This window comes from Solenopsis invicta, chromosome 5 (genome assembly GCF_016802725.1).
Source record: "Solenopsis invicta isolate M01_SB chromosome 5, UNIL_Sinv_3.0, whole genome shotgun sequence".
Taxonomy (NCBI): Eukaryota; Metazoa; Arthropoda; class Insecta; order Hymenoptera; family Formicidae; genus Solenopsis; species Solenopsis invicta.
This window is the reverse complement of record NC_052668.1, coordinates 5,723,811-5,748,867: the sequence shown is the minus strand read 5'-3', so window position 1 is coordinate 5,748,867 and position 25,057 is coordinate 5,723,811. Positions and strand designations below refer to the sequence as shown.

The following is a 25,057-nucleotide window of genomic DNA, read 5'->3' as shown; positions in this document are numbered from 1 at the left end:
AAACATGATTCTACGAAATGCTGGCTGGGAAGAACGGATAACTAGTGCTGATAGCTACTTCAACTTTTGCGTACCGTTCAACATGCTATTAGGATTCTGTAAAGATTATAAACGCATAGTGATCAACGCTCGTCACAAGTTGATCTTGATACAAGTGCGCAACGATAATAATTGCCTGATGGGCAGTTTGGCGTTGGAGCCTTTGCTCCAGTTGTTTGAGATTTAATGGCGAATGCCACATGTGTCATTGAGTGAAATAAATAAACTTTCAATGTTGCGCACATTGGAGAGCGGACGTTACCTGAGCGCATGGCGTCTTGCTTGTGGGATTTGTACGAGTATCCGCTTTTGCAACGCACGACCAAACATTCATGGGCTATCAAGACCGCTACTCAGCTAGAGAAGCTGCGATACGTCATCTTCGCTTTGCAAACCGGTCAAAAAAATACCATGGCCGAGGACACGAGCCAATTCGATCATTGCACTTTGACTAACGTGAAACTTTATCTAAACTCTGAGTGCTATCCGAGAGAGGATATGAATTTGGATTTGGTAAATACAGATGGGCTATTCTGTACGACATGTACGCGCGTTTCTGCAAAACCTACCTCGGATAAGAGAATCTTCAGCCAAATCTCTCCATTGCAATGTTTCTATATAACGGTCCATTCACCGTGATCGACTGTTCTTGACAAAGCAAATCGCTTAAAAACGCAACCATTGACGTGCAATTAGTATTCGAAACTTAGAATAACGTGACGGCAAATAGCAGTGCCTATTGCCTTATAATACATGATCGCTTGATTCAGTATAACCCGTTGACAAACATTGTGCGCAAAATTACTTAATTCCACGCATATATATTATACGATACATCAACGTGGACCACAGTCTTTGTTTTGACTGCGACATGTTCGTACCGACGTTCGTGGATCTGTAAGGTTTCCCCCTTGTATGATTAAGTGGTTGTGTCGTAAAAGAATTTGCGTTAAGAGCGGAAAACGTTTTCGGGCATTATATTTTTGACAGTCCTTAGCCATGGAATTGGCTGATGAAATCGAAAAGATCTTATACCTCTTGGCTTGCTGCCTATCATCATGATCTAAGATGGGGCACCGACGGGGTGGTTCCGTACCGGAAAGCGAGACAAGTGATTACAACTCAGTACTGAAAATGCTGACACCAAGGAGATTGTGTACGTCAAAGGGCACGAAAAACGAGAATGGCTGGGAGAATTAATTCTAGACAGTCGGCGAGAATACGCATACATCGAGAGCTTGGATGTGGATTACGAAACGGATAACTTGAATAATTTAGATGATGCTAATACTCTTCAATGTGGGCAACACCGTACGAATAAACATTGCACAATGCAAAATGTATTCAAATTTTTCAATTGGTGGTCTGAAAACCATGAATAAACATATGTAATGTACAATATACGATTTTTTATACCTTTCTCCACCATTACATTAACGTTATTTTATGTTTTGTTTATTTCATCTACGTTTTTATACGTTTTTTTCACGTTGTTAGATCGCGCCGTGACACGTTCGAGTGATAACAAAGAAATTATTGGAAACAGGGAAAACTTCCCTTCTCCTTTTTTAAAATTCCAGTAACATTAATCACAAAAATGTGCAACGTTGTCAGATCGCGAAAAAATGTGTCGTGACACGTTCGAATGATAGCAAAGAAATTACTAAAAAGAGGGAGATTTCCCCTTCTCCATCTTAAAAAAATTCCAGAACCATTAATCGCAAAAAGCCTCACAATTTGCAATCAGTCTTGCATCGGTTGCTCGTTCGAACGGTTCAGACAACGCATCGCTCTTGAAATAAGCGCAATGGCACTTTATTACGTTCCAATCGAAGCGTGTGATAAATCGTAAGTATCATTTTATACATACAAATTATATTTTATTCAATTACATTTTATTGTACGTTTTACTCATCTCTGTTTCTTTTTAGCACGTCTTTAGATTCGCGGTATACGCCGCGCATTCTAGGCAGAAGGGTTCCGTTAACCTTAACACCCTACAAATGGATTGACATTGACATCAGCGTGAAATCAGTTTCATGCTCCTTGGAGATATCGCTCGGCGATACACGCGGCAACCGGATTATGCTACCATACAGAACATGGAGAACTCCGATCGAGAAACGTGTTGACATCGAGAGATTTGTCCAGTTAACAAAGACATCATCATCGTTAACGATACACGATCTTAACGTGCAACTTGTTAACCTGAACGACCAGAGTATTGTTAAATTAACGTTGCACGATGCATGTATTTATCTCAAGCCTGCAACCGTGCTATTCTTATACGAGCTAGAGCATTGCATTGAACATGTATATTTTACATTGTATCAAAGCATTGCTATCGTGACTGAGAAATTTAAATATTTCGTAAATTTTTTGCGTCAAAACTGTGTCGTGAATAAACGCGAAGCTATACATATGTTGCGCAAATTTTACGATAAGAGTTCACAGATTGAGTGCGAATTAATAGCTTACGTTATTGACATTATTGTATACGATGCATTGCATACTGAATAAAATAAATGCATTTTAAAACATACGCTCTGAAATTATTTTCTCTTATCATTTCCACATTATAAAATAATATATACACTGGTTCTAGCTTTCCCTCTCCCAGCATCCTCTATCCCCACAGCAGATACATATCGCTGTACCGCGCGGGTGACACCACCTCTCGACCATTACCGCGGCATCACTCCCACGCGCGTTTAGTATCGCGCGGGTAACCTCACCTATCAGTAAATCCCCGCGCTAGCATTATCTATCCGCGACTTCTTTGTCTAAACTTGCGTCATGCAGCGGCGGTCGATACCTGTCTTGAATCGTTTCGCCAACAAATCTACTTTTCTCCCCCTCACATATCGGGGGATTGTGTATTTGACAACAGCTTATATTCACATAGATATTTTGCCTATCCGCGATTTCTTTGTCTAAGCTTGCGTCATCCAGCGGCGGTGGATCCCTTGAATCATCGTTTCATGAAAATCTACCCCCCACATATCGGGGAAGTTCACAACGTATAAAAGATACTCGTCATTCTATATACATGCGATTAATTGTAAATACGCGGTGCGACGGAGGACGTCCTCACACAGCCCTTTGTTCCTCAGTCGTAGCCGTGCTCTCGATTAATAAACATTGTGAGTGAGAAAAAATGACGTAGGGCACGTGAATGAACATCTTCTTCAAGGAGTTTGTTCCCACGATCCGGGCAGTTTTCCCGGGTAATCCTGTTTGGGCACCACTACCTTTACAGGTGAGGACGAGATGGAGGACGAGGAGGTGAGCAAATTTATTTTTTTATGCGCGCGGCGGTGGCGGCGGACAATTCCGCGAACGCCGCGTCAGGCCCGCGCGCCGCGAATTTTAGACTCGCGGGTGACGTCAAGCCCGCGACGCAATTTATAAATATATATTATAAGAGTTCTAACTCAGGCACCGAGGGTTCCCCCATCCACGGCTATCTACTTACATAAACAAATAACGTTTATCTCTATTTATATAAACAGATAACGATTATCACTGTTTATGTAAACAAATAATGGTAAGTCACGGGGGTGACGTCATTACCCCCCTTTTCCTACCCCCCGCACCTACAGTTTTCCCGCGCACCTTACCCCCCCTCGGAACACCTGGGTTAAAACTCTTATAGACCTACTACTCCCGTATACCGCTGATATACATTACAAGGTCGCATACGGCTGACTAATGTATGCTAGCGGCACTCTGTGTCAAAAATGTAAAAGAGAGAATTCCTGAGGGCGACGACATTGACGTATCTTAAATGAAAATGTTGAGACTTTGAACTTTGCATCGTGATATCTTTGGTCGTAGGACATGGAAAGAAAAAAATAATAACACTTTTATTATGCAATTTGTCACCAAGCTATCGATTGAGACTACTCAGAACTTGATCAGTTTAGCCGTTACTGAGATCTGATAATTTTGTTATGTTTAAACTCGCTGACTCAAGTATAAGAGGCTCGGTCATTCTTGCTTTGTTCATTCATTTTCTTTTCATAGGCGCAACCGCGTCTTTTGATAATACCCTCTTCTCTTCTACTATATGTTATCACGTCATTTCCGCGTGACGGGTGAACGGCGCAATCAAAGAATACAAAGATTACAATTTAATTATTATCCGTGCTCTCAAAATTTACCTCGCATTGTTCAGACGGCTGCTCTCAATATGGCGACAAGTAACTAACACGAAGATATATAAGTAACAAGCACATTTATTCAGTAAGAGGTTTCGATATCAGGTATGCCGCGATCATCCGTTTGACCTTGAGATTTACGTCGGGCTTGCAATCAGAATTATACAAACGTAATTACTGTCTTGGCGACAAGTAACTAACACGAAGATATATAAGTTAGGCGCCAGACGTGCTCTCTGGCACGTCAAGTCATTAATTAACAAATGGCAAATGAATCCACACGATAGCAGTCGTCAAACGCGCAAGAGCGGCTAACTTTACTTAACGGCAGAGGGGTCGGGTGAGGTGAGGAAGAGAGTCTTTAATCATTGCTCTATACGGATCGGGCAATAGGCGAGAAATTTGACACAGATTAATAACGATAACAAGCACATTTATTCAGTAAGAGGTTTCGATATCAGGTATGCCGCGGTCATCCGTTTGACCTTGAGATTTACGTCGGGCTTGCAATCAGAATTATACAAACGTAATTACTGTCTTGGCGACAAGCAACTCGCAGTGAGCCCGGTGTTCAAGCGTTAATCGAACTCTAGATTACAAAGGACAATATTATCGCCACATTTAAAAACAGCACAAAAGCTTACGCAAGACTTTAACATTGAGCCATTAAGATGGCGCCTATGGGCGCTCGCAAAATACGATGAATAACTGCCTTTCTTTTGCGCGCTGCAAGGGCAACAATGTGAACGAGCTGATTTACGCACGCGGTGCTGAGCTCCGGATTCTGCGGTGAATAGATCACGCGTCCCCTCTCTTCTTGCAGGAGAGCAAATTACGCGGTTCGCGAGAATCCTCTCTTAGCTTACCACGAGGTCTGTGGAGAGCCTCTCACACTTGCCGTTGATTGTTCTTTCTCTCTCTACACTAAAACGAATGGCGCCCTGCGCCCACTAACATTAATTGTGATCGACGGCAGAATGCAAGCGCGGTTTCCGCCTCACTCGCACGCGGCTTTACAAAAGTGAGATTATTGCAACCTCGACACGCGGGGCACGCTCATCGACACAAACAACTCTTCCTCGGTGTCGTCACGTTTTCCAGCTTGCTTCGGCCGTTCTCTCGCCTTGACAGCTCTCTCGCCTCTCAATAATCGCCTCTGGATGTACTCGACAACGTGTTTGCACCCGGAAATCGCACCACAGATCTGTTCTACTCGACCGCTTTCGCAAGACAAATCCGCAGGATCTCGATCGATCGCGCGCATCCTTCTCCTATGCGTGGCAACAGCCAATCCACGCCTTCTCGCAGTCTCTACTATGCCACCGTCGTATTCTGGCCTGTCACCGGAAAGTGTTCGCAGGATTTTGGCGCTATTAGATATCTCGACGGAATCACGCCCTCGCTTTTTCTTCCAACCACGCTATTGCCGTGGTTACTTAAACGTCGCCTTGGAGTTGGCTGCCTCTGCGTTCCGTTTGACAGGGCTTCCGCTTCTCCAAGCGTTTGCCAGCGTCGCGACAGGTTCCTCTGCAATTACAATTTTTGGACGCTTTAAAATTGTCCACGCAGCGTTCCGCCGCTTTCTAGGTGCAACATCCCGGCCGCTTATACGCTCTTGCTTTTCATTATCCGGGCTACGTGGTCGCCTTTTGTTTGCTGCGTCCTGCTGCTGGCTCTCTCCATGACAGCGCTCGTGCCCGCGAATTACAATGCATGAAAATAAGAGAGAGAATTAATATAATTCTTAATGACGAGGATTTGACCCTTTTCTGGAAACTGCGGTCCTCGAAGTGCAATTTCCGGTCCCGCGCGAGCGCGAATCTGCGCTTTATGACGGCGGCGGGACGCTGCTTCGTTGCAGCGGACTGCAACGTCACAATGTATATACTGTACGAGATTATAATTTGAACAAAAATTGATACTATTTCTCAATCACACGTATTCTTAGTGTAAAGACGCTGCAAAAATTTACTCTAATACAAAGACGGTTTACGCAGATGCATTCTATATAATGATAGTGTAGTATTTTTTTGAAAGAGTCTAGCCCCGTACATTTCTCTAGCAGCGGTATCTCACACTCACGGTAAAAAATGTTTCAAAACAGATATAGTACGCGTACACCCAGCATTATTAATTCTGTCCCTCGGAAAATTTTTTAATTTGAGTAGACGCTACCTTTCTACAAACTTACAGTTTATAATTAACGTAACAACCAATAAGCTCTAGTCGTTACGTTAATCATAAATTGTAAGTATGTTGAAAGATAGCGACTTCTTAATTTGAAAAATTTTCCAAGGGAAAAAATCAATGACGCTAGGAGTACAGGCAGGTTTTTATCTGACGTTAATTTTTTCTATATTTAAGCCATTCTTGCAATGTTTCCATCATTTCTAGGACAAATGGCTATTTTTTCTTGTCGATTGAGGACCCAAACAATGATTTTTCAAAATCTATTGAGAAGTGCTTGGAGGGGGGCCAAAATGGACTTTTTTAACACCCTCCTTTAGTCTCAGAAACACATGCATTTACATGGGAACTATTATAAATTAATATTAATGTCACATGTGAATAAATGTGATAAAATCATAAGAAAATCGCAAAAAGTATAAAATATAGTCTAATGAATAATTTTGGATAACCGAGGAGTCACATCTAAGGGAGTCACATATGCTCGATTGTGATTCCTGCATTTGAATCGCCCAATATAGGATATACTTTGTCTTACCTCGTTACTCTGTCTTGCCCCATTTTCCTCTAACATCCGGTTGAATTGACATAACGCTCGTTAATAAAAAAGATATGATTAGAACTTTGACTGGGATAATATTTTTTTACAACAAGTTATTTACTGTCCTTTAAAGCTTGTAACATTATTAAATTTAACGATTTAATTAAAAAATATATTTAGTAATTAATATGAAAGTACAATATTATTGAGCATCAAGATCCGCTTTGATCAAAAATGGCAGTTTTTATTTCTCGACGAAAATAACTTGTACGATTATTTATGTAAATTAAAAAAATTATAAACATATTATGTAATTTCAACTTCATGCGATTTTTATTGTTATTATTTGTTGGTTTGAAGAGGATCAAGTTAGATCAAAACATGTCTTGTTATAAGTATTTATATAGACTGTCCAAAACCTAGGGAACCTATCACTTTGAAAACATAAAGGTGATGAAAATAGAAAAAAGTTTTATACTATTTTGCGATATTTGCTAGAATTATCAAATTATAAAATAAAATTTTTGAGCCAATGTGCTGTGACGCCGCGCCATCGTAGGTCATAGGTAACGGCGCGCGGCGGGAAAGGTGACGCGTCGTTGTCTGAATTGGTACAGCGCGATGTCTGAATTAGCTGCACTGCATGTACATACACAGCAAAAATCTAATGTATTATTTTAGCTAAAGCTTCTTCTTACACATTTGATAAATAACACATTTAATTTTTGCAATATATGTACACGCGGTGCGATCGTCGCGCCGTGCCAATTCAGACAACGCATCACCTTTTCCGCCGCGCGCCGTTGCCTGCAAGCTAGGCGTGATGGCGCGGCATTACCGCACATTGGCTCAGACGTTTTATTTTATAACTCAATAATTATAGCGAATGTCGCAAATGGTATAAGATTTTTTGGTTCCTTTTTATATCCTCTGTGTTCTCACAGCGATTTCCCAGTTCCTGGACACCCTGTATAGTATTGCAAACTTAAAGATTTATTAAAATTGCTCGTTAATTCGGTCTATAATTCTTTTTAAGTTGTTACTACAAATTAACTAAAATTTATTTAAAGGATCTTAAATTGTATTTATAGATGTATTTTATGAACAAGTTTTTTTAGAAAATATTCAAAATCGCCAAAAACATAACTTTTTGCTTATTTCATTCTAATATTAAAAAATCTTGAAACGGTGCGCAAGGGACCCCGCAGAATCCTTATGGAAAATGGCCCTTGGTTAAATTGACTGCAATTGAAGTATGTTGTTGTTCTTGACATCCCGAACAAGTCTTAATAGGCACAATCCTCCATACATACACACGCACGCACGCACGCACGCACGCACGCACGCACGCACGCACGCACGCACGCACGCACGCACACACACATACATATACAGAGTATCCCAGAACCATTCCATAAAACTTGTTACATGAAGTTGAAGGAATCAAGACAAACCAAAAAGTCTAATACCATTTTGCGATATTTGCAATAATTTTTGAGTAATAAAATATTAAGGTCAGACGAATAAGAGCGCGCGGAGAGACAAACGGTCGCTCGCCTGAGCCATAAGACCGCCCACCGCGGCCAGACTGTGGGCGACGGTAAATGGCACGAGGCGAGAGAAAAGATAGCTTGATACTGCACCGCTCCCGCTCCGCGACAAGGCTCGCGTCAACGCTACACGCTCATGATTATTAAGTATTTTGTTCTTTGTAATATTTATAGCATTTTTTATAGCAAAAAATGAAAAGTTAAATAATGTAACTTTGCAAATGTAGCATTACACCTCTCCTTTTGAAGTACAAGAACACAATAAATATTATTTATTTAAACAACAGTTCTAAGTAATACTATTCAAATCTCACCATTATGTGTAATTTTAAGAAAAAAATTTTTAACATTTCTATTTTTTTACATTTTTCATATTAAACACTGTAAGATACTCGGATAAACAGCATCAGGCTGATTATAATTTATCACAGTTTTAACGACAGTTTTCATTAGAAATATTTACATAATAATACAGCACATTGTTACTGTAAATGTATATAATGTCATTAAAAGTAATTTAATACATTATTATGAAAAAAATATAAAATTTAACATTAAAAAATATGTTGCTGCTGTATTTGTGTTTAAATTAATGATTGTAGAGCAAAATAATTACTTGATAAATAATTGATTGCAGTTTTAATAGAATATTTCGCTCTACAATCATCAATTATCTTATTTTTCTTATAATAATGTATTAAATTACATTTAATGATTTTACTTACATTTACAGTAACAATGTGCTATATTATTATGTAAATATTTCTAATAAAAACTGTCGCTAGAACTAGAATAAATTATAATCAGCATGATACTATTTCTCCGAGTCTCTTACCGTGTTTAACCCTTAAACACGTAAGTGGGTCTGAGAAACCCCATATGAAGTTTTAAACGCTTGCTATGTGAAGATGGAATGAGATAGGAGGTTTGAACCAAAACGTTAAAAAAGTTTGAAATCTCCTCTTTTGATTGATATGGTTGATCAATTTTTTTGGCTAACTAGAATTTGAACGGCACGGCAGCAAAGTTTGTTAGGGTCAATGCGACCCATATAATGCATAAGTGAAACTTTCTTTGTGAGTAGTTTACACAAAAAAGTTGGACAAAATACGTTCGAACCGGTCGGTTTGCGGATGATACTTGCATATACTCTGTCTAAAGTTGAAATACTATAAAATGCTGTAGAAAAGGGAGTTTTTTCGAAATATATCATAAAACATATCAATTTTCAATTTTAGACACGATTTAATCAAAAATACCTCATATTTGCCTTGTTACATAAGTACATTTTTTAATAGAAATGACAATGATATAATTTTTTTTGAAAGTATGAATCTTTAGTTTTAAAACGCCGTATTGTAAAGTTCTTTAAAGTTTTGTTGCAAAGATATGATTTTTTTTTTAAGTGGATTTTTAGATGCCCAAAAATACCTCATATTCTCTATGTTACATAATTATACTTTTTAAAAGGAATGATTTTGCCAAATTTTATTTTGAAAGTGTGACTCTTTAGCTTTAAAACGCCGTATTTGAAAGTCCTTAAATGTTTTTTGTTGCGAAGATATGATTTTTTGAAGGAAAAGTGGATTTTTGACCAATTTCTCATTTTTGCTTAATGGTTTTGCTTTTATTACTTCACAATAAATTATTTTTCGGCAATGCCGATTGTGCAGTCACACTCCTGAGATTTTAAACTTTTGTTTGAAAAAAAAAACCGTAAAGAAATATTGATTGTAATCAAAGTTATAGTAATCAAAGTTAAGTTTCTCAAATTTGAAAAAGTCTCCCAGACCCAAAAATGTGTATCCGTATTTTACAGGATAGGTGTGTCTAAGAGTTAATATGAAAAATGTAAAGAAATGGTAATAGTTAAAATTTTTTTCTTGAAATTACACATAATGATGAAATTTGAATAGTATAAATTATAACTCTTGTTTAAAGAGATAATATTTACGGTGTTCATGTACTTTAGAGAGAGAGAGAGACTGACTGACTGACTGACTGACTTAGCGTTTATTATTATTCTAGGGCGTAGCCCTCTAAGAATAAAATACAGGAAAATAATTTCAAGATAGAGTACAATGTAGGTAACAAAAATAAACAAAATGAAAAAAAAAGAAGAAACAATAGAAGTAAAGGTACAAATAAATAAACTTAAAATAAACAAAACTTAAAGTAAAGATATAAAAGTAAAAATAAGAAATAAAATAAAATAACAAACTTAAGGATATCACACTTACAAAAGGTAGCATCTTTACGCAAGGACGGAAGAAAAACGCAATAAAAATAACAGCAAATAAGAAGAGAACTAAAAATAAAATAGAAAATAGAAATAGTAGAGTTGAGCGCAAAGGAAGAGGAAGTCAGATAAGGTGAGCATGAGGAGTAGTGCGAGAGATTGGAGTGTGAGCACGGCAAGATGTGCCGATATTAGGAAGGATATCGGAGTTTGATGTCGCTCCGGGCAAGGTAGAAAGAAGTGGAGAGAAAAAAAGTTAAGAGTGAAGAACGTGAGGTCAGACCCCACCCCTCCGCCGCAGATGACCGAAGAGAAGGTTCTTAAACGATGCTAGGGAATACATCTCTTTAATGTGTGGCGGGAGAGCGTTCCACATAGTGCAGCCGGAGAGGAGGAATAAATGCTGGTATGTGGAGGTGCGACAGGACGGAATTGCCAAGTCCCAGGGAGAAGGAGGGGAGCGAAGATGGGAGAGAAACCTAGGAGCAGGCTGGAGATTGTAAGCCAGGAAGGGAGGAGAGCCGGAATGAATAATGGAAAAGATCAGGCAGCAGGTCAAGTATTCTCTTCGGTCATCGGCGGACAACCAGCCCAAACTCTCGTACCAGGGGGACACATGTTCGTCCCGGCGAAAATCAAAGATGTAACGCACGCAGGTATTCAATAAACGCTTAAACTTGAGCCTTTGTTAACCCGTCAAATCGGTGAGAACCGCGGCGCAGTAATTGAAGACCGGAAAGGCAAGTGATCTGATAAGCTGCATTCTCAGAGGCAGCGCAAAGCCGTTTTTAAAATGGTTCAAACGCCAGAGGATCCCACTGACCTGACTGGAAGTGGAACGGATTTGATGAGCCCAGATTGTTGGTCAAGAGCAACTCCAAGTTGAGGACATTGTCAGTAAACTGAATACTCGTACGATTCACGAACAAGTTTGTGCTAGACGTAGGGATCGAATTGACAAACCTGGCACTGCCCATGAGAAGTGCCTCGATCTTATCGGCATTAAGTTTAAGCAGATTGCTCGCCGCCTATCGCTCGACCGCCGCAATGTCCTCGTTGACAAGGGCAACTGCATTAGGGAGATTATAAGGAGGGAAGTGAAGATAAATTTGGAGGTCGTCGGCATAGAGCAGGTGGTGACAGTGCCTGAGCGAGTGCCTGAGGTCGTTGACAAAGATGGAAAAGAGTAGGGGTCCCAGGACGGAGCCCTGAGGAACTCCGGCAGGGACAGACAGCGCGGATGAAAGAGAGCCGTCAGGTCCTTCAACGTATTGACGTCTGTCAGAGAGGTAAGATCGAAACCAGGTAAGAGCGGACAACGAGATCTTGAAGCTGCTAAGTTTCTCAAGGAGAAGCACATGGGAGACTGAGTCGAAGGCTTTGGAAAAGTCATACATGACTAAAAGAGTGATCATACGTCTGTCTATGGCCAATCTCACATCGTCAACCAGCTTGATAAGGGCAGTTTGCGTACTGTAGCCCTTCCGGAAGCCGGTCTGGAAAGGATCGAGGAGGTTGTAGTGAAAAATGTGAACAACCAAGCTGTTGTAGGCAATTCGCTCAAGCACCTTGAAGAGGAAGCAGAGGAGAGAGATAGGACGAAAGTCAAACGGGGCGGAGGGATTACCGATTTTGGGGAGAGGGATGACATGTTTTCCAAGAAGAGGGAAAGGTGGAAAAATTAAAGGAGAAGTTGAAGAGTTCTAGAATAACAGGAAAGATGACGGGGAGACAGAGGAGAATAATATGGCGGTTTAAGCTATCGGGACCATGTGAGTCGGAGGAGCTTGTTCTGAGGGCTTTGAGTAGGGTTTCAGGAGGGACGAAGGGAAAGTAGAAGGTAGTAGGATCGGAGACAGAGGAGGCATGACAAAAGAAGGAGGTGGGTGGAGAAGGAGACGAAGGAGGAAGAGATGAGTGAAGGAGATGAGCAGTGATAAAGAAAGAGTTGAGGTCTCCCAAAGAGAGATTGAGGTGAAGGTTGGAAGAATGGTTCTTAGCGAGGCCAAGCGAGCGCAGTTCCGACTACAGTCTTGCTGGGCATAATTTAGGATCAAGTCTTTTGCGCAAGTAGTTATTTTTTGCTCCGACCAGATTTTGCCAAGTTTCTGAGAGACCGGAACTTTTCCCGCCGATCAAGAGAGGGGTGTAGGAGGAAGGAATCTGGTGGAATCACGTTTTCGAAGAAGAGACGTGACTTGGTGGTTCAGCCATCGAGCAGGGGGCTTGTTTGCCACGAATGTTTTGTGAGGCAGGTGGATGGTCAATGAGTTATTGATAAAAGAGTAGAACAAGTCGACCTTACGATCCAGGCAGCTAGCAGAGTTAACAGCAGGCCAATCTTGAGAGAGAAGGGAAGAAAGGAAGTCGTCTGAATTGAATTGAGAATAATTTCTAATTCGGATCACGCGAGGTGGAACTCTATAAATGGAAAAGTCCAGAGTGACTTTGATGAGATTGTGGTTTGAAAGAAAAGGGATTGGAAACTGCTGAAAACTTTTTACTAAATTTTTATCGTTTACTAGACAGTGGTCAATTCTAGAGTGTGACGAAGAAGTGTGGTGGGTGTCAGAAAATGGAACTATATAGAGATTATTAGAGGAGCTAAAGTCGAGAAGGAAATCGGAGTCATGAGAAAGACGATTGAGGCCAATATTGAAATCCCCGATAATAATAGCAACTGTAAAGGAGAGATAAAGTCTTTTGAAATCGGATTGGAAGATAGATAGGTGTCCAAGCTTTGGAGGTCGGTAAACTATTGCAAGCAGGAAAGGGCGGCAGCGAAGAGGAGAGATACGGAGGATTAGATATTTTGGCAGAGCGCTATCGAGCGTCGGCGATGAAGCGAGGATCTCAGCGCCAATATCGCGATGCACGTATACCCCAACACCTCCTCCCTCCTTTCCTTCCCTGCCTTTGCGGATTATGTAATAACCTGGAAGCTGAACAAAACTGTCAGGCGCATGTGGTTTCAACCAGGTTTCGGAGAGAGCAATAAAGTCGTAATCACCTCGACCGAAAAAATCGGCGAATTCAGAGAAGTGGGGGAGGAGGGATTGGCAGTTAACATGGCACACGTGCAGGGGACCCAATCGTCCGGAGAAGAAGGGGGTCGAACCTCATTTAGTGCGCTGAAAAAGAGCCCCGCGATTCACGTTACGGCCCGTCATCGTACAGGTCGCGGAGGCGCTAGCGACATCGGCAGTGTCAACCGTCCCCGTCGGGGGAGGAGCAGCCGCGAGGCCGCGAGCCAAATTGCGAAGGTCACGCGATGACCCACCGGAGCACGATAAAGGCAGAGGGGCGCCGGCAATAAGTGCAGATAGGTGATCGCTACCCCGCAGTCTGATAGGCGAAGTGTCGAGGTGTCGCTTAACAAATACACGCCCGTTGCGTACCCAAGCACGGTGCAGACGACCCGCGCCAACCGCACCTCTCGCGGCCACAAAAATCCCGCGAGTTCAGGAGGGGAGACGCTCGTTGATATCAATGGTCCCAGGGAGAAGACCGGGAACCGACGAGCCGTCGAGTTTCCCGTGAGAGCGTTTGCCCGCAAGAATCCGGTCGCGGACCTAGCGCAAGGAAAGCCTGACCACAAGCGGACAAGGGTGGTCCCCCTTGGCAGGGATGCAAAAACAACCCACAATATGCTCGAGGCCGATCTCGACGCCGAGAGCAAGTGCGATATTGCTGAGAATAGTTTTAAGGTTCTTGGAGGGGGTTTTAATCACCCCGAATAGGATGAGCTCGGAGCTCCTACTGACTTGCTCAAGGGCATCGAGGCGGGACTCGAGCCTTCGCACATCAGCATTAGCGGCGGTAGTCACGGGACGCGCCTCGAGCGCGGCGACGCGAGTGTCAATATTCACCTGCTGTTGCCGCAGTTCAGCAAGTGAAGATGCGAGTGCTTCTGAGGTGGCAGACATCCTAGTCTCGAGGGCAGCAAGCTGGGGACCGATCAAAGAGAGATCCTGCAATTGAGATTTGATGGTTGGTAGATCTTGCAGCTGGGTCTCGATGACGGTCATCTTTGCAAGAAGCGAGGCAACCAGAACTGAGAGGGTCAACCTCCGATGAGCTCCGGGCAGCGACGTCCTCGGAAGGGGCCGAGCAATCCGCAGGCAGGGCAGAACCGAGGCGTTAAGAGACTTTGTTCTTTGCAAGCAGGACAAGAAAGAACCGACGGCGTGGTGCCGCATGTCGACCCGGCAAGCGTGGCCACGCATTCCTCGTGATAAAAATGCTTTCCAGTGCGCTCGCATTGAAACGCGTCTGCAGCAGAGATGAACCTCCGACGGATACCGCAAGCGTGTGTCATAATTGGTCAGTCGACTCAGAGCAGCCAATCAGGGCAAAGACAGTCGTGGATGCGTGTCGGAACACAGAGTCGGAGAGAGGTCCCAGCCGCAGTAGTCTCGGAATGCCGCCTCACAGAGCGGTCCCAGCCGCAGTAGTTTTAGAACGCCAAGCAGACGGACCAGCCCGCAGCGCAAACGCAGAGTGACAGAATGCCAGCTCAGAAGGAGAGGTTAGGACGCCGAAAACAGCACGTCAAACCGCAAAAAGGAAGCGGAGGCGGCCCGGATGCACTCACCATCAGGGTGAGCAGGAATCAAGCAGAGGAGGTCTTGACCAAGCAAACTGCAACAGGCAGCCCCGCAGGGCAAAAGGCGGCAGAAAAGAGGCGAGAAAACAGCGGAGCAAAAGCAAAACGTTATCACAGGTACTCACGTGATCGCAGAGAGAGAGAGAGAGAGAAAGAAAGAGAGAAATGTAATGCTATATTAACAAAGTTACATTATTTAACTTTTGGTTTTTCGATATAAAAAAATGCTATAAATATTACAAAGAACAAAATACTTAATGATCGTGATTGCAAGTGTATAGCGTTGACCCGTATCACGGCGTGGTGCAGTGGTATGAGGGAGCGGTGCGGTGCTAAGCTATTCTTTCCCCCGCCGCGCGATACTTACTGTCGTGGCGTCGCCTACAGCCGGGCTGCGGTGAGCGGTCCTACGGCTCAGGCAAGCGACCGCTTGTTTCTTTGCACGCTCTTATTCGGCCGACTCTAATATTTTATTATTCAAAAATTATTGCAAATATCGCAAAATCATATTAGATTTTTTGATTGATCTCGATTTTTTCTACCTCACCGTAATAATATGTATACATTGCTGTGGGTTACCCTGTATATATATATATATATATATATACTATATATATATATATATATATATACTGGGTGAGGGGAACTGTACAGGAACAGCAAAATATTGTACAAGTTGTAGGGCTTCAAAAGATTTATTTAATAATGTTATCAGTTTGATTTTGAATGGCGTCGCCAAAGTCAAATTAAAATTACATTCACTTTTTTAAATAGAACATTTTATTTCTGATTCCAGAATCTTCTTTTTTTTTGACGGAGAGGAAATGTGTTACCGCATACCCCAGATCTCTGGGGAGACCTGGCGGTTATGTGGGGCTCTCCCCCGCCGGCGACGTGCCGGCGAGGGTCTATCCACTAAAACCTCTCCGGGTGTTCTGCCCTGGTCGATAACTGTGGGGGCTCCGGGAACGCGTGCAGTATACTTCCGGAGCCCCCCCGGTCCCAGTCGGCCAGTTGGCGGCCGACTCGTCTCGCCAGGAACGCCTTAGCGGTAGGCACCCCTGGTAGAACTTTAGGGCCTAGTCTGCCCTAGGTCGAGGGAGAGGGACACCGACTCTCCCCCGCCTCTTCCTCTATTGGTGTTGTGGGTACAGGCCCGGGGGTCCGGCCCCCGCCGGATGGTTCCCGGGCCTAGCAGCGCCTTTCGCGCGAGCTCCCTGACTCTCATGAGGGGGAGGGGGCACTTGCCCCGCTCCCCTCGCCCCGGCGAGGGTTACCCCTTCCGACGAGAAGGGGACTTCCGATGTCACGGGGGGTTAGCCCCGCCGAGAGTCTGGTTTGGTGTGCCTCGCCCTGCTTCGGGTCCCGTATGCAAGGCTTTCGGCAGGGGAGGCAGGAGGTTCATCCTCCCTGTTGTTGGGGAGGTCGCCGTCGCTTTCCCCCTCCTCTTCGATGGTTTGGAGGGAGGGGGGTGCAGCGCCGGCGATCTTTCTCCGCTTTCTGCGGGGGCCCCCGCCATCGGGTGGGCCCGGTCGATCTCGTATAGGACGGGGGTCCCCGCCTCCTCCATTTCCGCGGAGGTTAGGTTGACGACGTCGTCGCCTGCCCCCTCCCCTGGTCTTCCTCCTCTCTGCCTTTCTCTGGCAGTCTCGGCCACCTCCTGCAACATAACCTGTTCGCAGAAGGAGGCGACCGCCTTCCAACAACTCTTTCTGAGGACCATCTTAGCAACGAGGGCCCCCAGGGAGAGGTCTTCTCCTATTTCGTCTTTGAGGACTCTGCGCAGCTCGTCCCACGCTGGGCAATGCTTCAGCGTGTGCTGCGCAGAGTCCACCTCCGCCTCGCAATGGTGGCAGCGCGCTGTCGGCTCTTTCCCTATTCGACACAGGTGCTCACCGAAACAACCGTGTCCGGTGAGCACCTGCGTCATTCGGTAAGATAGACCGCCCCATGGGCGGTCCACCCACTCCTCCAGGTGGGGGAGGACGGCCAGAACTCGGGTGTACACTGTCGGCGTGTTTTCGACCTGGTGGTCTCGCAGTACACTGTAGCTTTCAAGTCTCATGACTCGAAAAGTACTTAATGACAAATAACTTCTTTATAGTGTTTTGCAAAGATCTTCAAATCGATTACAGGAAAATGCAATAAAAGATATAGAATGTTAGGGAACTAATACTCTTTAATTAGTGTATTATCGATACTCTAACATTCTATATCTTTTATTGCATTTTCTTGTAATCGATTTGAAGATCTTTTATAGATCTTTTAAAAACCTTACAACTTTGATTTAAAACACTTTTTCCTAAAATGCTTAGATTTTGAAATAATTCGTTGTCCTGGTACTTTTTCCCATCCTGTACATACATGTATATGTACACCCATACACGCGCGCATATGGATGTGTATATGTGAATATATTTATATATACTTGGTTTCCAAAAAATATGGTACAATCACTTCAAACGTCTCTGGACGGAAAAGTACTGGTCTTAGAGAGTTGTGCCCATTGAGACTTTTGTTCAGGATGTCAAGGACAACAACATACTTTAATTGTAGTCAATTTAACCAATGGTTATTTTCCATAAGGATTTTGCGGGGTCCTTTTGACAAAAGTATCATGTTCAGGTGTTCAAAATCTTTGGGGTATTATAGCATTTCGAAAGAAAAGAATAGAGAAAAGTCGCCAATACTGGCACCATTTTGTTTTTTAATCATGTTCCTTAAACAAACGGTAAAAGAAATTTTTCAAACAAATAAATCTAGACAGTATTTTTTATCAGATCTGCCTTTTAGCAATTCTTATAATGCTCCTTCGTATTGTGTAATAATTAATGTTTTGGTAACATAATCCAAAAAGAGCATCTGAGAAATTGGGCTTCAAAATTAGCATCCTAAGCAGTAATGATAGAACAACTGTCAACATTGTAGTTAAATATTTCATGATTATTGTTTGTTCTCACGGAGAAATGATCCGCTTTACATTGCACAGCAGTTTTATATTTGAAACCGTATAACAAGAAAATTTCAAAGAGAGAAATATAAATAAAATCATTTTATAAGCTATATGTGATATAATCTTATCAATAATATATACACTATCTTTTCAATTATATAATTTGAATGAGAAAATTGTACAAATTTTTTTATTCTTCGGGAGTATGTTTTCAACAGATTTTATACCGAAGAAAATACAAATTTATGCTTTCTAAGTTTTTATTTTTTTAATTATTTAACCACATCATATTTCTATTAATATTAATACACTGCAATGTTTATTTTCTGAAAAAATATGGAAGTTTTGCATTAAAAGAGGTAGCCAGTATTGGTAGACTTTCTGTCATGTAGGTAGTGGTGAACTTTCTTCATAGAAAAACGATTGCCCCGTAAACCTGTTTAACTTTTGCTGAACAAGTTCATGGGTCAGTTACTTTTCCATAAAAATTGCGTTATTACAGTAAAAGAAATATTATATTTTTATACACATTTAATTAATTACATTTCCATTATTTTTGTTTCCAGCTCAAGTTTATTAGTGGTTCTTCTATTGCCAAGCGTCCTTTCATTAAATCAATTACAATGGAGGCCTTGTATCGAGTTAAAGCGGGATCTTGTAATACCTTGCAAATGTGCTATATCCGCGGATTATCCACGATCAATTGAAATGAATTGTGATCGGGTAATTTTCACGCGTGATACTTTAAGCAGCTTGTATGGTCAGCCGATCACATCAATCAGTCAGAAGAATTGCGGTTATCAGATCTTATCAGAAAATCTTATTAATTCCGATTTAAATCTCAAGAAACTCGATCTGTCGAGCAATTTGATTTATCGGCTGATGGACCGTGTACTACAGACGCAAAGTGAGCTGCACGAACTGCGACTTAATGACAATCTTTTGGGTGACAACTTGAATCCAATATTCTCCAGTAATGAATTCCATGGCATGAGAGAACTTAAGATACTTGATATTAGCAGAAACGGTCTTAAGAACATCGAAGAAGGACTTTTAAAAGGATGCGTTAATTTAGAAGAGCTGTATCTCGATGGCAATAATCTGACTGCCATCCCTACTAATTCTTTGGAAGGACCACGTGCCATCAAAGTGCTATCTTTGGCAGGCAACAATATTGGTATGTTTAGAATTTAATTTATATAATACAGAGTGTATAAAAAGTGTGAAAACCCCGAAATATTTCCGTTCTCTTGTAGTTTACAAGAAAATGTTTCAGACAAAAGTTGTAGGGTTTCAAAAAATCTATTTACTGATTTTATCAGTTTGACCTTGTATGGCGTCGTCAAAATCACATCGATTTTTTTGTAGTCGATTTTGAAAGCTTTCCAAAACGCTATAAATAAGTTTATATTTATTTAAGACTTTCCGAGTTATGACGCTTGAAATTTACAGTACACTGTAGCTTTCAAACCTCATAACTGGGAAAGTATTTAACGAAAATAAACTCTTATGTAAGGTTTTGGAAAAGTCTTGACACCAGCTATTAGATTCTGGAATTAAAAATAGGATGTTCTATTTGAAAAAATTAATGTGATTTTGATGTGACCTTGGCGACGCCGTTCAAGGTCAAACTTATGAGATCAGTAAATAGATCTTTTAAAACTCTAACTTTTGCTTTTGAAACACTTTTTTCTAAAATGCTTAGTTTTTAAAATAATCAAGGGGTCCAATACTTTTTGATGAACCTGTATATATACATACACATGAATATATATATATATATATATATATATACAGAAAGCTAAGAAACAATATATGGTTATTGAAAGAATATTATTATATATACCTTTGTAGTATGCCCGCACAGAGAGTGTATGGAGATCTAGGTTAAAATTTTGGCTAACAAGGGGAGGATCAATTGACTCACCCCAGGATTTTGATCCTAATTTTTTTTAATTAATTTGGAGACAAAAAAAAAGTTTACACCTTCCGGCGTTTGATCGAATAGGCCTTAGTTTCGGAGTAATGAATTTATGAAAATTAGCCATATCCAAAGCGCACTGCAGCGCGCCATATGAGCTTTTCCGATAACTGTTTTTCCAACCAGCGCAGTTCGTGAATTAGGTGCTTGTCTCATAATTGTGAGATTCGACAAATAACAAACGTTCAAAGCTCTATATAAGGTCTCTCAGACCCACTTATGTGTTTAAGGGTTAAGTCAAAACTAGCACATTTAAATTGCGTGATTGAAAAATAAACATGCAGAGAGAGATGACGATGATATTGTCCTTTATTGAACGCTATAATTTATTTTCAATGGTACATATTACAATAAAACTCGCATAAAATGCAAAGTCGCAAGATTCACAGAAATAAACAATAAAACCTATAAAAATAATAAACTAATATAAATAAAAAGTTAAGAGAAAAAAAATAGAAAATTAAAAAAATAATAATAAAATAAAACAAAAAAAAGAGAATAAAGCAAAATAACAATTAAAATTAAAATTTAAATTTAAAATTAATATAACCTCTGCTGAAGATTCAGGAGCTATCAATAATTTCAAGAAGATAACTTTGTAATTGATATTTAAAGTCACGCAGAAAGATGGCAGAGTGAATGCTTAAGGGATGCCATTCCATAACTTAGCAGCATAGCAAGAAAACCGCTTGAAAATCTCAGTACGACATCAATGGAAGCATCAGTAAGTCATCCTGAGCTTTTGTACCAAGAAGTGGCATGTTTTGACAACTCTAATGCAAGAAAGAGCGATGTAGGTACACGTGCTGATAGTATTTAAAATTTCAGGCACTCACGAAGAACATACGTTTTGCATTTACCTTGAGCCATCGAAGTTTACAGAAGTACCGAGAAACGTTTTCATCCCATGCAATAGGAAATATATAACACATGCAGGAATTAGGTGCCGTTTGAAGTCTGAAATCCTGCTCGCTGATAATGTTTGTAAAAGCGGCGCAACAATAATCAAAGATCGGAAAAATAAGCGTAGACACAAGCGTGATGCACAAGAAGCGAGGTATTAAATACTTGTAAAACTTGACTTGATGTAGAGTTACGTTGACCTTGGCTGACATTTTGGAGACCTGAGTGTCCCACGTAAATGCATATAGACACCAAGATATTTAACGGAGCCACGAAATTGAACACATTCATTATCAACAGAAATTTGAGGCAACCCGTTAAGTGGAGTGCCGTTTATATATCGTGCAGTTTCCATGATCATCGCAGTTGTCTTCCTCGGGTTAACTTTCAGCTCAATTTCTTTGGACCAATTCAAAATTCTGTTTATACCTTTGTTAATGGCACCGATTGACTCAAACAAATCCTTGGGATTAGAGTGCATATAAATTAGAAGATCGTCTACGTACAGGATATATTTGCAACTTTTCAGCACCCGTCCGAAGTCGTTTAAGTAAAGTGCAAACAATAAGAGACCAAGCACCGATCCCTGAGGAATTCTCCTTGACATAGCAGCTTCCGATGACGCACAATCAGTAGTAATATCTTTGACGACTTGCTTTCTTTGATCTAAATACGAAGCAATCTAAAGAGTAGAGCAAGATAAATTCAGACCTTGCAGTTTTTCGATTAATATGGGGTGATTTACGTTGTCAAAAGCTTTTATAAAATAAAAAAAACGGAAATCGTAATGAGTCTGGAATCCCCAGCACGCCTTACATCATCCAAGAAATTTATGAGTGTCATTTGTGTAGAGAGGCCCTTCTTGTACGCAAATTGATGTGCATTGAGTAAATCACGGTCTCCCAGAAAACCGGTAATCTGCCTTGCAACAACGAGCTCGAGAACCTTGGAGAGCAAGCAAAGCAAGGAGATCGGTCTGTAGTCTTCAAGCTTGGAGAGACTTCTGACCTTAGGTAGCGGACGAACAACAGCGGACTTCCACAGATCAAAAAAACAACACCATGGTTGATGCTGAAATTGAACAAATGAGTCAACAAAGGCAGGCTGCACAAAAGAACTGACAGAATGAGTACATGGAAGATGTCATCCGGATCAACAGCAGCCGATTCATTGCGTCGTAAGGCATTGAGGATGTCCAGCGAGAAAATAGGTTTCCAATAAAGTTAAGGACGCTGTAGGTAGGCTCATCGAGGTAAATGACACCCACAGATAACTTCGGAGTAGAGGAAACAGAAAAGAAAAATTTGTTTAACTCCTCAACTAAGAACAGGAGTTTTCGATCACCAGATTTTTGTTTAACCAGACCAAGATGTCTTAGCTTCTTCTAGATAGCAGTTGAGTTTCTAAGGACGCTATAATTAAAGTGATAGTACTGATGCTTTACCGCACGCACCGCACTCTGAGTCTTATTTCTCAGCTCTTTATACAATATGACATAATTCATTCTGCGTTCTTCATCTTCTTCGAGCCAAATCCCGAGCCTTCATAATAGTTTTGATATCGTTGTTTAACTAAGGTACAAGAAGGTGCTTTGGACAAATGGTCTTCCACGAGGCATGTACATCATAGTAACTCAGCAGTAAGTTATTGAAAAATTCAATTTTATTGTCAATATCATTCGCTAGCAACACCGACTGCCAGTCACAGAGCTCAAGATTTCCCAAAAAGCGGTCACTCTTGAAGTTGCGAAAATCTCTCACCTTGACTGCCCCCTCCCCACGATGGTCAACTCTGACTCTGTATGAGACGTCGATCAAATCATGAGCAAAGAGAAAGCAAACATCTTTTTGGTCAAACGCTATGAGCTTATTTTTGTCATCAATGATACAGAGATCCAAGAAGATGGAAGATTGGCGAGTGTGATGAGTCGGTACATAAGGCAAATAGAGATCAGACAAAGTCACGAACGACAGTATCTGGTCCGCATAAAATGACCACGATTTTAAGTTCGCATTGAATTTGCCAAAAATGATCGTGTGCTTGTACTTGCAAGATGAAAGATCAATGAAGGTTTCAAAAAGGTCGAGAAGATTGGTATACGATCGCAAGCAGCACCCGACAGCTATTGCACGGAGAAACCTCAATGATGAAATACTCAAGCCTTCTACAATACATCTTGCTTGAATGCTGAAGCACCTTGACTTCAGATCTGAGATAAAAATTGTAACATCACCCTTTGCCCACTCAATTACATCTGAAAAGTTTGTACCCCTTCAAGGACGCGATATTATCAGAAAGTGACGGCTTAAGCTAAAACTCGGAAATGCAGATAATATTGTTATGACCGTGTATATTTGAATATCGCGTGAATGTTGTTGGGCTCTGATTGATTAAGAAAAGGTGCGATAGTACGACACGACCTCTTCGGTCGTAACAATATGATACCCTGCATCCACAAAGAATGATCAAAATTTGTCCAGATGAGCAAAAAGAGATTGACAGTTTACATGATAATCTGAGATTGTTAAAATCGGTCACGCGTTGCAACTTAAACATAGTTAACACTATTAATTTTGCCAGTTATCCTCCTTTTCAGAATGGAACATGTTTTACTGTCCAATGCAGAATGCGAAGTATCGCCTTAGATTGATCAGCGTTTACAATTCTTACATACGAGTGACATCAGTCTCTTAGTGCGATCCTTTGTCTCATGAGGACCAGAGCAGTGTTTACAGATCGATGGTGATCTGCACTTGTCAGTAAAGTTAAAAACCAAACACTTATAACATTGAATGACTCTGATGTAATCGGTGATTCTGCAGATTGAGTAATATATGTAAACGTGATCCTCTCTTATGAGTCGATCTCAAATCTCGGGAGACATCTTGATCACACAACTCGTAGTTTTTCTGCCGTTCTTGACTGGAAATATATAGATGACTTTTAGCTGAGTATTTGATAATGCCCAGTCGACTCAAGTTTAAGGCCACGATCTCCGATCTCACTGCCTTTTTAGTAAATCTCTGTGGAATACTGCGAATCAAAAGTCGCGGATTCAACTCCCGCTAAACTTCAAACTCGACTTTCTCGAAGGCGCCGGATGTGGACATTTTTTCAAAGTTTACAGATGTTGCGTCAATTTGAATACCATTGTTCGGGGCTTAAGAGATATTTTTTACTTGTAAGTTGAAATCCGACGGTTTTATAGTTTTCTGCAGCATCTTTCGGTTTCTCCTGAAAAAGCAAATTTTCCAATAGCATTGCTCCTAAAAGCCACCACAAAACTGGAGGACTTGGTGACCTCGAGGGCATGATCTTGATCCAAATGCACCCTAGGTCTCCTACTATCAACAGCGTCGTCATATGACCGTTTTGCCCTTTCCCCATACAGCGTAGGAGCCTCTACCTTATACAACGCCGTATCTCAGAGAACACATCACTAACCGCCTTCTTAATTACATCTGCAGAAACGGAAGCAGATTTTTCTGCAAGTAAAACGTGGTAAGCAATTGACAGCTCAAGGAAAGCCTCTTTACAACAACGGAACGCAGACTCTACTTGAATCTTTTTGACACCAGTCTCCTTATTAACTAATAATATCTTAATTACTAATGCATGCTGTTTGTTAATAAATTTCTTTAGAATAAGCAATCGTTTATCTGAAATCCAATAGCATTATCGAACAAAATTGACAGACTTGATGCATTAGACATCTCGGAAAGCAGTTGTCTTGCGACACCGCGTACGCTACTGTTTGTCTTTATGTCCTTATCTTTGCCTCTGATACTGCTGTTTCCTGGTCCTTTGTTTACCGGCGCCAAATCATCGTCCGCCGGCATCTTTATGACAGCCATTAGTCCAGATCTGGGCCAATTAAACAGTTCTACAGAAACAGACG

The 25,057-nt window shown here is 41.3% G+C and overlaps 1 protein-coding gene across 1 annotated transcript in view; it reads left to right on the top strand.

Moving 5' to 3' along the window:
* Positions 1–25,057, top strand: part of LOC120357934 (insulin-like growth factor-binding protein complex acid labile subunit) — a 603,658-nt gene that overhangs the window by 162,204 nt on the left and 416,397 nt on the right. The window contains exon 2 of the mRNA XM_039449983.1: positions 18,842–19,452. Coding sequence (XP_039305917.1) covers positions 18,842–19,452 — 611 coding nt within the window. The remainder of the gene's footprint in view (positions 1–18,841; positions 19,453–25,057) is intronic.